Here is a 14,294-nt window from a genome sequence, read left to right as displayed (position 1 = left end):
CGAGCCTTTGAGTCATCACGTAGGTCATCAGTCCCCAGCGTTTAGATTGCCGGCTACCAAGAAGTGATAACTCGGCCTTGGTGTGTATAGCAGTAAGTGGGAGAGAGGGGATGTGGGTTAGGTGATTGTGACGGGGGCGGGATAGGGAAATAGGTGTAGTGTGTGTGTGTGTGTGTGTGTGTGTGTGTGTGTGTGTGTGTGTGTGTGTGTGTGTGTGTGTGTGTGTGTGTGTGTGTGTGTGTGTCCCTCTAAATTTACTAACTACAGCTACTAACCACTATTTTTTTTTTTTTCTTTGACGTTGACTGTGTGTGTGTGTGTGTGTGTGTGTGTGTGTGTGTGTGTGTGTCCCTCGCAATTTGCTACTAGTGCTACTACTAACCTTTTTTTTTTTTTTTTTTTTTTTTTTTTTTTTTGCCCTTGAGCTGTTTCTGTTGCTGTAAAAAAAAAAAAGAGCCCTTACATCTCTTTCCAGGTAGGTGATGAAGCTCTACGGGGGATGACTGCCACGCGAGAACAAGTTGACCATGCAGTGAGTACCCCCAGTCATCCTAATGTAAACCTACTTGTACTTCCTCTGCTTGTTACCATCAGCATTAGCATCAGCAACAACTGCATCACTCCTTCTCTAGTCACTCCCTCCCTTCGCATTCTCAAGCTCTTTACAAGGCTACTAAGAGCCAATTCCACAGTCCAACACAGTGGCTTTGTGGTCGCCCAAACCAACCTATTCAGTCTCTTACACTCCATAATGGTGAGGTCTTCGTTGCCGCACCAGATACGCAAGAGATTTCCCTCACAGTTTCCTCAAATTTCTGAACTTATACATGAACACAAAAGACTACACAAGGAATTTTCGAAGTCTGGCATATACCCTCTGAATCAGCTCACCCATATCTCACATCCTGTCTCACACTCTCTCTCTCTTTTTTCTTGTGAAGTGGAATTTAACGGAAGTCTTATAGGGAATGGAGAGGATGTGGTGTATGTGTGTGTGTGTGTGTGTGTGTGTGTGTGTGTGTGTGTGTTCTGTCTGTTTTATTAGCTGGCAGTCTGTTTGTCTGTCTCCTCTCTCCTCTTCACAGCCTTTCAAATCTCCTTTACGCAATGAGCCACATTATCTTGGTCGTGAGTACTACATCCGGCGCTGGCTGTAGGGACCCGTGTGGGTATGGGCGTGCGGGTATGGTGGGGAAGTAATTCACCAAGGCGTGATCACGTGCTTGACTCGTGATCGTCAGCAAGTATCCTCCTGGTGAGAGCTAGCAAGTTCATTAGCCGATCTCTATGCACTCCCAGAACCTCCACACACAATACATCCCGTCCCCATTGATCAAGCGGGGACAGTAACCGCTCCTAGTCAACGGAAAAAAATCTTTCGACCTGAGGGAGACTCAAACCTCAGTCTACCAGGCCATATCTTAACAGGGTAGATCCTTATAGTCCATTTTGCTACCGGAGCGGTGTGTGTATGTGTGTGTGTGCGTGTGTGTGTGTGTGTGTAGGATATCCGCCCAGCAGTGACTTCGCTTACACAAAACGTAGAGAAGCCCACGTCAGCCTCTCTTCCTTCCTTTCCTCGCAGTCTCGTCATATCCTCACGTTATTGGGTTTTGCCTCGTCTCGCTGTTTATCTGTGATCCAGGTCGTCGCTTCCTTCTGTTCCGGTCCATTTCGTGTGTTATGCAAGAGCCTAAGTGGCTGTTTATTTACATTCATTTGGTGTGGTGACGTGTCCGTATCCGACTTTCCTGTGTCCACTGTGAAAGAATAGAATACAGAAGCGCTGTTATTGTTTTTTTTTTCTGCTTTACATTAGGGTGATATAATGTGTGTGTGGCACCAGATGGCTTTGAAGAAAATTAACTACCTCTTCATTTTTATAGGGAGGACCGGGAAGGGGGATTAGGGTGAGGGAGTGGTGCATGTTTAATAGGACAGGCCACGGACTCAAAGGTCGACTTCCCATGCGCTGTGTTCCGTGCCTTCGTTCACACGTTTCTCGTCGATGCTGTAATGACTTGCCAAGGCTGAGACTGTTGCGTGAAGTATTACACACACACACACACACACACACACACACACACACACACACACACACGCGGATTTTCCAGCCCAAATTTCCTGAGGGCGTGGGAGTCGAGAGGCTGCTCGGAGCGAGCGGGGACTTACTTAACCCTTCCTCTCGCCCTCATTCTGACACGTAACCTTTCTTCACGCTCCGGCTCTCAGCCAGGAAGGGGAGGTGAGGAGGAGAGGAAGCATTGATGAGGTAACATCGCGTGTTGCCTTGCTTGTTGTATTTTTTTTCATATAGTTCCAAGATCAAATTATTCCAGTTTTCATTTTCGTATACAAAATCATCTTCGGAAAAAGGTAGGTTTGCGTGTTTTTTTATATTTTTATGCTGTCAGCATAACAAGATGACAGCGCCTGGTCCCTCTCCCGCCTCTCCTGTGCCCCCTCTCCCACGGACACCAAGTTTGATACTCAGGCGGTGGCCGAGTGGTTTGCGCGCGGGCGTGGTGACCCCGTGAACCTAGGTTCGAGTCCCACCAATACACGCTGATTGTTCAGCCATCGCCGAGTAGGGGAAGATTACCCACCTGCTGCCCAGATCTTCATTCAACCCTAACCTCAGCGACTTCTTTTAAGTGGAGCACCGGGGGCAGCATGAGCCAAGCAAGAGTCATGCATCACGGCAGCCACTATAAAATTCCCCTTTGCCACTAACGGGCTGGGGTCATCCAAGAAGCCCTATAGGCGCTATAGGTAGCACCTAAAAAAAAAAAGACGAAGCCTCATTGTCTTCCCTTATAACGCATCTGATCAAAAATCTCAAATAACCATCGTGTTCAGGAGAATTTTATGTTCGAGAGAAAATGCTCCGTTTTTATTTAGATTAAATTACTGCTGCAGATATATATGATAGGCAAAAAGTGGTAAAAACATTGTATCTTATTCACAGACATATTCACCGTAATTATTTTTTTAATACCTAATCGAATTTCTAAAATTGTGGTATAAGATCACTGCTTAGCCCAATGATAAAACGAAGTAAGTAAAAATTATTAACATTTTTTGAGCTTGGGGAGGGCGTTGGGTGGCGGTGAGGGAGGCGCCAGCAAAACAGACACTTCGCCAACCAACAGCCAGTCATCAGCGTCCTTACCGCCCCGGCCGAGAATCAGGGCCTGGGGACTGTCATAGACCCATATGGTTGGGTTGCCGCTGTCTGCCATGACTGTACAGGCCGTCGTAACACGCAGGCTTGGTCAGCGGCTCGAGGGATGGTTCATGGCAGGAATCAGTGCAGTAGTTATCTTTAAAACAGTCGTGCTCATCCCAGTCATCGAGAAGAAAACGTTTGCAACTTTGGGGAGCCTACAGGAAAAATACATCAACCACCGTGAGCATGCTCTCTCTCTCTCTCTCTCTCTCTCTCTCTCTCTCTCTCTCTCTCTCTCTCTCTCTCTCTCTCTCTCTCTCTCTCTCTCTCTCTCTCTCTCTCTCTCTCTCTCTCTCTCTCTCTCTCTCTCTCTCTCTCTCTCTCTCTCTCTCTCTCTCTCTCTCTCTCTCTCTCTCTCTCTCTCTCTCTCTCTCTCTCTCTCTCTCTCTCTCTCTCTCTCTCTCTCTCTCTCTCTCTCTCTCTCTCTCTCTCTCTGTCTCTCTCTCTCTCTCTCTCTCTCTCTCTCTCTCTCTCTCTCTCTCTCTCTCTCTCTCTCTCTCTCTCTCTCTCTCTCTCTCTCTCTCTCTCTCTCTCTCTCTCTCTCTCTCTCTTATCACCGCCGCTGGGGGTCGTAGTCAGATAGGACAGAAAGGCAGGATAGAAAGGTAGGAGGAGGGGAGAAAAGGCAGATCAGAAAACAAGTGGTAAAGGTGGCAGGAAGGGAAGGAAAACTGGAGTTTAGGAGGAAGGGATGGAAGGAAGGAAGAGGTGTTAGAGGTGGAGGGATGACAAGGTGGAGAGGAAGGGTAAAAGGAAGAGAATTAGAAGGCTGTGGTCGAGAGAGAAATTTTAAATTGGTATGTTTATTGACATTTTTAAGCACATTTATAAAAAAAAACTCATTAATATACTACGTGTCAAATACACACACGCTGTTCCGTATGCCACCTATTTTCCGAGCCATTCAAGAAGGAGGTCTAGCACGGACACAGTTTTATTAACATTGTTCGCTAACCTAGCCTGCGACACGTGACGTGGTCTCCCGCAACAATAAATTTGAAATAGTACAAGTGATAGGATAGTGATAATCATAGTAACAAAAGTGATAGTACTCATATGAGTAATATGAAAATATGAAAAACAAGTTTCCTACAATCCTGTTGCGAAAATCGGCGCCTCCGCGGAGTTACCACCAGAACCAGCCTGTTTGGCGGGGAGGCTGGTATACTATACGTACTGGGCACTTGTACAGCTGCTTCACTCCCTCCACATCCAACTGGAAACAAGAAAAAAGGAAGTGTAAGTTTGTCTTCTTAGGACAGAACTTGAGGGTGGAAGGAAGTCAGTCACTCCCACATTTCTATTTTTCTCATTTTTGCTGCTCTTAAACTCCTCTCTTGTATTTTATTCTTTCTTCTTGTCCATTATCCCTTGTCACACATACTTTCTCATACTCTAGTGACTAGTCCTTCCCCTCTTCTATTATTTTCCTTTAAGACCGCCTCTACTCACGTCAGACAGCCCCCTGCGTTGCCCAATCTCAACGTCTAAAAAGGCGTTGAAATAGGGCGAATAGGGCACAATGGTCGGCCCGTCTCCGATGGCGAACTCTGTGGATTTGTAGTGCATGATGGAGGCGTAGTCGTAGGGGAGGTCGAGGTCAGTGCTGCTTCTTTTGGATTGCTGAAGGAGAAAAAGAAAATGAATTGTCTGACTTCCCAGGCTTCCTAATATGTAGCCAATGAAAATGATATGGATAGAAAACATGTAAACTGTTCATAGAAAAATATTATAAGACCAGGTGCTTCCATGGTGCAATGGTTAGCGTGCCTAACTATGAATCCACAAGCCTGGGTTCGAATCCCTCTCCGGGCACTCTACGTGCAGTCCACCCAACTGTTCATCCTCCCTTTCGGGCTGATCGATAAATGGATACCAATGGAAACTTGTTGCAGGTACACTGTCGTAACCTGGATGTCACACTGGCCCTGTGTCCCCGGGTAATAGGTCCTTCCTACCACAGGCTCAAGGGCCAGTGCGACGGAGATGAGCAGAAAATCCACGCGCAGTTCAATAGAGTATTCGCCCAACTTTACCTTTACTGTTACTGTATACGGTCAAGGGAAACACATAATTAAAGAGATAGCCTTCTCGGCGCCTATATGAGTTATTACGAATTAGCATGTCCAATAGTTCGGACGAGTAATTTCAATTCGTACTCCTCAGTAAAAGTAAACCTATTGTGGTAAACTGAAATAAACTCAAGAAGTAAACCACTGCCAAGATAAACTTTTGGGTGGTATTTATTTTCTTGTAATTTCTTCATACCTCATCTCAGTTTTCGAGATTAAATAATTCTCTTTTCCTGATATGAGTTCTGATTGGGAGAGTACGTGCAGTTAGCGAACCTAGCCTATGGTCCTTGTGACCTCCCAAGAGACGCTTCTTACCTTATAGAAGTTATGTTTTTTGTTGTCCATAATGTTCTCCTCAATAATGTAGACGTAGTCGTCACGGTCGTAACGGGTATGCTCGTGCCAGAACCCAACGGCGTGCAGGAGCTCGTGGATCACAATACCGACGTACATACAATCATCTCCGAGGCTCAACCGTTGCCTACCTCCGTTCCTCCCGACTGCGCTGGAGCAACTGCAGAAGGGATTGTTAAGAAGATGAGAAGAGTTACGTGAATGAGTGAGTGGTCGAGTACCAAGTGCCGCTTCTAGCCTTCAGGTGGCCCTAGACGTGATTAGTTTTGTCGCTCCCTTATGTAATAGCACCTCATGAATTGACGTGGTGTAACTAGATTAATATATCAAACAATAGTGACAGATACTGTAAGTAAGTGCAGCTAATGAAGAGCCTGTGGTGGAAACTGGGATATAGTATTCATTGTTTTCACGATAATAATTAGAAAAGCCCTTATATGTAGACAAAGAGTTCCCATGCTGTTCCTTGTATCGCCTGTACCTAGAACTGGCCCTGGCGATTCCGGGAGTCGTGGGGGGAATGGCTAGAATAAGGAAGAGACCTGAAGAACCATGCTTTAGTCACTTACTCGTATCCTTTGTAGATGTGTATGTAGTCGTAATGGAAGGTTCTCGGCACAAAGGTGAGGCAGGTCTCGGAAGAAAGCTCCTCCATGGCTCGCGCGATGACCTGCCTCTCTCTGTAATCTGTGTAAATAATGGAAAAGGCGAGACGTGAACATGAGCGATGGGAGGAGGAGCAAGGCGTGTGTGTGACGCGTGGAGCAGAGAGTAAGGCAGGAGAGGGAATACAGAGGGAAAGGAAGTGTGTAATAACCTTGAGTATAGGGAAGTAAGGAGTGAAGTGTGAATCCTATACAGCCTATACCAAAAAAAAACGTTTTGCCCGCCATGTGTGTGTGTGTGTGTGTGTGTGTGTGTGTGTGTGTGTGTGTGTGTGTGTGTGTGTGTGTGTGTGTGTGTGTGTACCTGTGTTTGTCTGTATACCTTCCTGTCTTTGAGTAAAACTATGACAAAATAAGAGATGGCGGAACAGAGGAAAAGGAGGAAAAGGAAATGTGCAACAGTGGAAGGAGGAATTGGCACGCGAATCAGGAGGAGGAGGAGGAGGAGGAGGAGGAGGAGGAGGAGGAGGAGGAGGAATGTCATGCAGGATAAGGATGTTCGAAGCAGGGGAATCTTGAAGGATGAGAGGAGAAAAGAGCTTTGGTAGGGGATGAAGACAAGCAACAAAGAATGAAGTTATATAGATTCCAGATGCCCCAAACAGCGCCGCTAGGTATAGACGTTGTATTTACCCTCTGAATCAGCTCATCCATATCTCACATCCTGTGTGTGTGTGTGTGTGTGTGTCTCTCTCTCTCTCTCTCTCTCTCTCTCTTTTTTTATGTAAACATCAAGATACATATGAGAAAAGGGGCGGGGAAATTGTCTCCATGCTAAAGACGACCTTTGTCTTGAGGTCGCCTATCTTAAAGCATTGTCACTAGTGTTGTGTTGTACTTGTGCTCAGGCGGATGTGACTAGGGTGGGTAGATCTCTCTCTCTCTCTCTCTCTCTCTCACACACACACACACAAGAGTAACACCTACTGTAGGAGCTAGATATGACGTAGGGAATCACGCCTCCGGGCCACAGATTGTTTTCGTTGCTGGTGGCGCTGTTCTGTGCATCCGGGTGATCCTGGACGAGGCAGATTAGGGTGGGGGAAGGGGATGATAATATTAGTTTGACCATAAAACAGAAGTTGACTGAGTTCTTAAGTCCTTGCTCTCCCTCTTCAAGGAACTGACAAGCTGACAAGTTATTTAGTCCTTGCTCTCCCTCTTCAAGGAACTGACAAGCTGACACGTTCTTTAGTCCTTGCTCTCCCCCGTTAAGGAAATAACAGACTGACAAGTACTTGTTCTCCCTCTTTAAGGAACTGACAAGCTGACAAGTTTTTTCAGTCCTTGGTATTCCTCTCCTTAAATTACCAGAAGGGAAAAAACAATCAATACACAAAGGAAAAGGAAGCTGAGGAGTTTGTTTAAGAGATGCACAGTACCTCAGCCTTAGAAAATTGCTTCCATGAGATGGCCGCCCCATAAGTCTCCATAATTATCATATGTCTTCATGTTCTTTATGTGAATCGTCTGCAGTTTTCTTTACTAATCACATCCTCACATCCTGGTTTGTCTTTGGAACCCAATTTTCATCTGTTTATTTTATTTTCTATCCCTTGAGCAATTTAGTCCCCACTCTTCCATCGCACCTGTCCCTCATATCCTATTGATGTATATTTTTTACAATGGATTTTTAAGTGCGCCTCTTCTCTGCCACCACAACTTGCTCCTAACTCTTCCTTCAACCCATGTGAGGGCTTATCTTAATGCACCTATTTATGTTGCCTTCATTGGGAGCATTCCTCCGTTCGTGTTTGTGAGCGCTTTCCCCTTCTTCCCTATCCAAACACTTGCCTCTAGTCGGCCTCGTGAGCTCCTCTCCATCCCTTAATTCCTCTTACTGACATCCCTTCTTCTGTATCTTTCTTTAGCTTCTTTCTTCTACTACCTTTTCAAATGATCCCGTCGTGTGGTGGTCCTCCCCTTTCCCCTTCCTCCTTGGCCCGTCCCTCCGCCTCCCATCCCATGGAGACCTCAGCACTCGCTACACACTTACTTCAAAGATCTGTATCAGCTGGTCTTCGGACTCTAATATGATGTCCCCCTGAAAGTGGCCAGACTTCGTGGTGGGATCCTCGGCAGGCTCTATAATTTCTAGTGTCAGGCTGGCCTTGAATTCCTCCTCTGTGATGGGGGCGCCGAGGATGTCGTGTTCAGCCTGCGTGCCAAGGACAAAATAATCAGGATAAAATATATTAATTCAGAGGCGATGGCATAAGTGCCAGCACTCATGATTTACCGCCCTGAGATCACTGGCGGTTATTTCCATGTCGCCGCACAAAGTCATTCACTCTGTCAGTTCTCTCATTCATTCGCCATCATTCAGTCAGGGTTTTTTTCTTCAGATTTTTCCCGAAATTATTTCAGCTTGAGATTTTCACCAAAGGATGGTCTCATGGATTCGGTGATTATCATGCCTTTTTGACCCTTGACCCTGTGGTGAGTAAGAACCCTCTAACCAGAAACGCGGGGCCGGTGTGACATTTGAATTACAACAGTTAATTTTCCCTAGGCTTACTACGAATCTGCAGGTCTGGGTTTGAATCTCGGTCTGGGTAGTTGGCGTGCAGCCCATCCAGCTGTTCATCCTTCCTTTCTGGATGGTCAATAAATTGACACCCGGGAAAGTCTGGGGAAGGCTTACTGTGGTATAACCCGAAGTTACACTGGCCCTATATCGGGTATATGGGTTCTCTCCCTTTACAGGCTCAAAGGGCCAACATAGCAGAGATGAGCATCGCCGCCACGCGCATCTGTAGCGTATGCTCATGACTTTACCGTTCCCCCGTTCATAGACCAGCCCGAAAGGGAGGACGAGCAGGTGGGTAGGCTGTGCGCTGACTGCCTAGGTCGTACGTATGAAGGGTTAAGCACATGTTCACATGATCTAGTTTTTGTATAAAGAATTAAGCGTGCGTACAAAGGATTAAGTGCATGTATCTAGACCTAGCGCATTCATGAAGGATCTAACGTGTGCATAAAGGGTGGGGCGAGCATATAAAGAAGTTAGCGTATAAATAGAGGAAATAAAGCGGCGAGAAGAAATATCTGTCCCTGAAAGGCATGAGCCAACACTCACAAGTTTGCTGGAGGTGTCTAGGAATGTGTGCCTCCCAGCAGCTGATCTTGCCGCCACGACGAGGACCGTCCACCAGAGCACTGCGGAGACGGCGCCCATTGTGGCTGACAGCGGCGCGGAGCGGCGTGTGGGGGTGGCAAAGACGCGGAAGGTCGCCCGTCGATCAACTAATTTCAGATGCCTTTTACTGGCGGGTTGTTGCTAACTCCTCTTCGTTTAATTAAGGTGATTCTCCACTGCTGCTGCTGCTGCTGCTGCTGTTAGTTCTTGTGGCGTTCAACTCAGAGACGCTAACGTTGTCTGCAACTCCTGGTACTGTTACTGCGGTCACTGGGGGTGCTCCTCTGTCACTTAGGAGCGAGTGTGAGCTCCCAGAGTCCTCGGCGCTTCTTATACCCATACTGGAGTGAAGGATTTCCGGCGAGGCGCGGGGATACTGTAAACTTGTAAAGGGAAAAAGGATTAATTCAGTTGAGGATTTTCCTTGTTCAAAGCACTTTGAGTAGAGAAACGTGTGTATGTGTGTGTGTGTGTGTGTGTGTGTGTGTGTGTGTGTGTGTGTGTGTGTTTACAACAGAAGCGGGCAAGGGCAAAACAAGCAGAAATAGGTCATGCAGAAGTAGTACTCCCGAAACGCAAACACGTGAAGATCCAAGCAGAATATAAAGAAAACAGTTATCGAGGTGTTTTGATGTTCTTTCTTGAATGTTCTCAAGTTTTAAGGAGGAGGAAACATGGACGATAATTGGATGCTCAGGAGTTCAGAGCATTTAGATCAGAGATGAATCAGAGACCTAATCATGTTTTCCTTAAAAAGAAAAAGATTGGTTTGGCTGTGAAGGTATTAATTTACCATGAGCACAGCGGTGTAAAAGCTGTAAGTAGAAAGAATGGAAGGTAGGAGTGTGAATATCAAGCAGCGTACCCCAAAGGATACATATCACCCGCCATATTGGCCAAAATCATATTTCGAGGAGCTCCACCAACAACAATTAAGCCTCCTTATCGGATTTTTTTTCGGAAAGAGACTGGACCAGCCTTGTGAGGTGTCTTCGTGCTCTGTACCTCTAGAAGCCCTCTTGATCTGCCTCAAAGCAAGCACGGGGGGGGGGGGGGGGGGGGTATTTACGGACGCCCGTAGATTTTCAGTTAGTCAGTCTTTATCATTTATTAACCACCATTCAGTGAGTTACTATCTGAGCTGCAGATGGCGGCCGCTGATCCACCACTGGACGAAACTCCACTCTTTCTTGCCGCAGTGAGAGAGGCTGTGAAGAAGCTGAAGAGTGGAAAGGCAGCTGGGATCAAGGGACATCGCTGGAATGACTTCGTGTCGAACCAGCGACCATGGAACTGAATCGTGGCCTGTTACTCTAGCTTAGTCCGTGAACGCCAACTCCGGCTATATAGGCACGTGGCGCGCCTCCCGGACGTCGATCCTGCTCGTATGATTTCTGTACGAGACAGTCCTGAGTGGAGGAGACCAAAGGGACGCCCAAGTAACTCATAGCTGGGGCAAGTCGACCGATCCTGCCGATAAGGACTAGAGATGGATAATGCAGCTGTGTGGGAGCTTGCTCGGGAAGACCGTCGGGAGTGGAGGCGGCGAGTGAGTGAAGCGACGCACCCCCGGGCGTATGCTCCCCATTAGTTAGTAGTTAGTTTCCCAAACGTCAATGTCTTTGATTTATTCACCTAAGGATGTTTTCATGTATCTCTTCTCTTCTCTTCTCTTCTCTCTCTCTCTCTCTCTCAAGCGTGCCATTAGTAAGTGTGCATCGCGTTATGAGTGTAGATGCTGCAGGAGGGGCTGTGCTTGGTGCAAGATGATGGAATAATTAACGCACTGGGAGGGCGGTGGCCGAGTGGTCAGCGTGCGGGCGCGGTCTCCAGGAGAACGCAGGTTTGCGTCTCCCACTCCGCGACAAACAAGCTGGCAATTTTTCAGTCATCGCCGAGTTGCCCAAGACCACCCACCTGCTATCCTGAAGAACACCTATCAACCCAGACTCCAGATTCTCACTAAAAGAGGATCAAAGATAAGCACCAGGGGACAGCATGAGCCAATCAAGTTGGCGCCACTATAAACACTTGCCTGCGCCATAACGGGCTGAGGCCGACCACCAGGTCCAACCAAGAAAGTCTACCAACGCCTTGTAAAAAAAGAAGAAAAAAAATTCAAAGAAGTGACTAAGAAAAAGTGTCAAGAAATAAATGCATACCGAAGGAAAATTACTCGGATATGATTCATGCAACTCAGCTCAGTTGAGTTCAGGAGTAAGCGTGGGATAAGCCTTGGCCTCGGCTCCCACTAGGCTGTTTCTTTAGTTGTGCTGCAGCTCCTGTGTTTTTCTGTCTTGTTTTCCAGATAGTTTTAATATATTCTTTTCTTTCTTGTATATCTTCGATTCTTTGTTCACCAAAAAGTAGTGATTCTTCTATTATTTTTTCTGTTATGAGAAGTTAGATGTAAGTTAAATTTGTTTCTTATATCGTCATATCCTGTACATTCTAAAAGAATATGTTCTAATGTTTCCTTGCCACAGTCATCACATGGACACCGCTCACTCTTTCCTTGGTAGCCATTTCTCCATTTTAAACTTAGCGTGTTGGTTCTTGCTCTCATCATTAATCTTGATTCTTCAGTGTTGTCTATCCAGCTTTCTTCTTCTATATTACTCTTGTATTTTCTGTATATAACTAGTGTAGATTTGTGTTCTGCTTCCCTTCTCCACCTTGATGTATCCCATTCTTTGATTTTTGTTATAATACTTTCCTTCTTGACATCTTTTATTTCTCTAAGTGTCAAGTTCATGTTTTGCATACATACTTTCAGGTTCTTTATCTATGTAGTCTTTCCCTTCTCATATTCCTGCATGAAGATCTCTTTCATCAGTTCATTTCTATTCTCTTTTAGTATGTGTTCAGTAAACATGATTTTTATTTTTGCATCTCGGGCTACTTTTGATGTTGAACGAGAGAAGACAGTGGGTAGCGGGCGGGCGAGTGGTGCTCGCCGGCCCCGGGCACGTTGGTGTGGCTGACTCTCGCTTGGTGCGACTCGTTCACGTAAACTGTAAACTTTTGTATAATACTGTTAATATACTTAAAGTACATTCATATATTTTTATGTCCATGTGAGAGAGAGAACTAAAGTGAACTAAAGTGAACTTATAACGGCTACCGCTCGGTCAACTAAAAGGCTATTGTGTTATTTCAACCACTTCAATCAACTGGAGAAAGCAGGCAACGGTACACCGGACCTGACGAGAGATAGCAGTTCGCGCCTTAAATATAACTCTTAACACTCGCCACATTAAAAGTAACGCTTAAAAGTCGTTAACATAAAAGTTACTAACATAAGTTCTCTCGTCTTCTCCCTCGTCTTCGCGTTGTTCGCTCTTTTTATTTGCTTGTAGTTCGTCCGGGAGGGTGGGGCTTCCGGTTGATGACGGCTGATGAAAGTCATCATTTGATGATCCTAGTGTCAGTTCATCACAGATTCCCACGGCCAAAAGCACGACGTGTTGTTAAACATCCTGTTGTGCGACCGGGTGTAGTTTATTCCTTCTGATGTACCAACCTTTCCTCACCGGCATCCCTTTTTTCTTGCAGCTCCTTTCTAAGTCCTCTGTCTAGTTCTCTTTCTTTCTTCGTTAGATCTGGGACTATCCATATTCTCTTAAAAGCGTCAATCCTTGAGTTTCTGATTGTTTTTGCTTTTTTCAAGATTTCCCATTTGGTTCTTTCATCTTTTAGTTTGTCTAGGATTGATCTTGGCTCTGTGTATTTGTCCTTCCTCGTTTCTTTCTCTGCTTTCCTCTACTCTCCTATATTTACCAATCCTGAAGGTTTCTACTAGGTCCTCATTCTTTACTTCACTTTGTACTTCTTCAAAAAATTTTAGCACATGTTTCTATTTCCTTTTCAACTTTCTCTTGCCTATTTGTATATTCTGTTTCCTCTATGTTAAATATGATTATGTTGTTCTTTTTCCTTTTTTTCTCTTTCATTTCCTCTATTTCTTCAAAGACCTCCTCTATTATTTCCTTCTTTAGCTGTACTTTTAGATTCTCAATCTTAGCTTCTAGAGACTTAACCTGGTCAATGAGTTGTTTGTTATTCTCTTTTAGGGCTATATTCTCCTCTTCTCTCATCTTACTAGTACTCTTTAGTGCCACATTTTCCTCTTCTTTATCTTTGTAGGCCATCTATAATGCCATATTTTCATCCTTCATATCTCTGTTAATTTTTTTAAGGTTTTTAAAGTATGTGTTTCACTTGAGGCAGAACCATTTAGCCTTGAACTCCTGCTCTTTGTACATATTGTATTCTTCCACTCCTACCTTTTGACAGCCAATGTGGAACCACCAGTCACACAGCTCACATTGTAGTTCTCGTTGGTTCTGTTGTACCTTCTTCTCGCACTGCCCACATTCTCCTTTATTTCCTCCTTCCTTCACCTCCCGTTGCCTGCTCCTCTGTTTTCTCCGACTACGTGCAGACAGCTTCGAAGAAAGGACAAGAGTGAAGGGATGGAAGGATTCGAAGAGTTGTGACGTATTTCCCTGTGCGCTATCTTTTATCTATTATTATCCTCTGTCATGTCAAAACCATTCGTTCAGTGAGTGTCAGACACTAACGGAAGGGCTACGAAAGGGGAGTCGAGGAACAATGGAAGGGAAGGACAGCTTGTGACGCTGTGAGTTTATTAGTTGCCGGTTTCTTTTACCTACTATTTATGTTGAAATTCCATTTTCTGCAACTCATCCTCCCTCTTTCTCGTTCCCCGTATTTCCTTCGTCTTCCTTTGTCAGTTCCATTCGTTGTAAACGTGTACGAGACATCTGAAGACCTTCCTCTCTTGTTCTCGTTCGGGATAACGAAAAGAA

At 45.5% G+C, this 14,294-nt stretch overlaps 1 protein-coding gene and 1 long non-coding RNA gene across 2 annotated transcripts in view; one reads left to right on the top strand and one right to left on the bottom strand.

Annotated features, from left to right (window-relative positions):
* LOC126998667 (uncharacterized) overlaps positions 1–14,294 on the top strand; it is a 101,898-nt gene that overhangs the window by 59,867 nt on the left and 27,737 nt on the right. The window contains exon 2 of the long non-coding RNA XR_007752961.1: positions 476–532. This is a non-coding gene — a long non-coding RNA (uncharacterized LOC126998667). The remainder of the gene's footprint in view (positions 1–475; positions 533–14,294) is intronic.
* LOC126998666 (hatching enzyme 1.2-like) lies at positions 4,023–9,786 on the bottom strand. Its single transcript, XM_050860642.1, has 7 exons — positions 9,403–9,786; positions 8,320–8,481; positions 7,251–7,341; positions 6,228–6,345; positions 5,620–5,818; positions 4,682–4,852; positions 4,023–4,445 (listed from the first exon to the last, which is right to left on the bottom strand). The coding sequence occupies exons 1-7, from the start codon at positions 9,499–9,501 to the stop codon at positions 4,356–4,358; spliced, it is 930 nt and encodes a 309-aa protein (XP_050716599.1). The 5' UTR covers positions 9,502–9,786; the 3' UTR covers positions 4,023–4,355.

This window comes from Eriocheir sinensis, chromosome 14 (assembly GCF_024679095.1).
Source record: "Eriocheir sinensis breed Jianghai 21 chromosome 14, ASM2467909v1, whole genome shotgun sequence".
NCBI classification, from domain to species: domain Eukaryota; kingdom Metazoa; phylum Arthropoda; class Malacostraca; order Decapoda; family Varunidae; genus Eriocheir; species Eriocheir sinensis.
The sequence above is the reverse complement of the archived record's forward strand: the minus strand, read 5'-3'. Positions and strand labels throughout refer to the sequence as shown.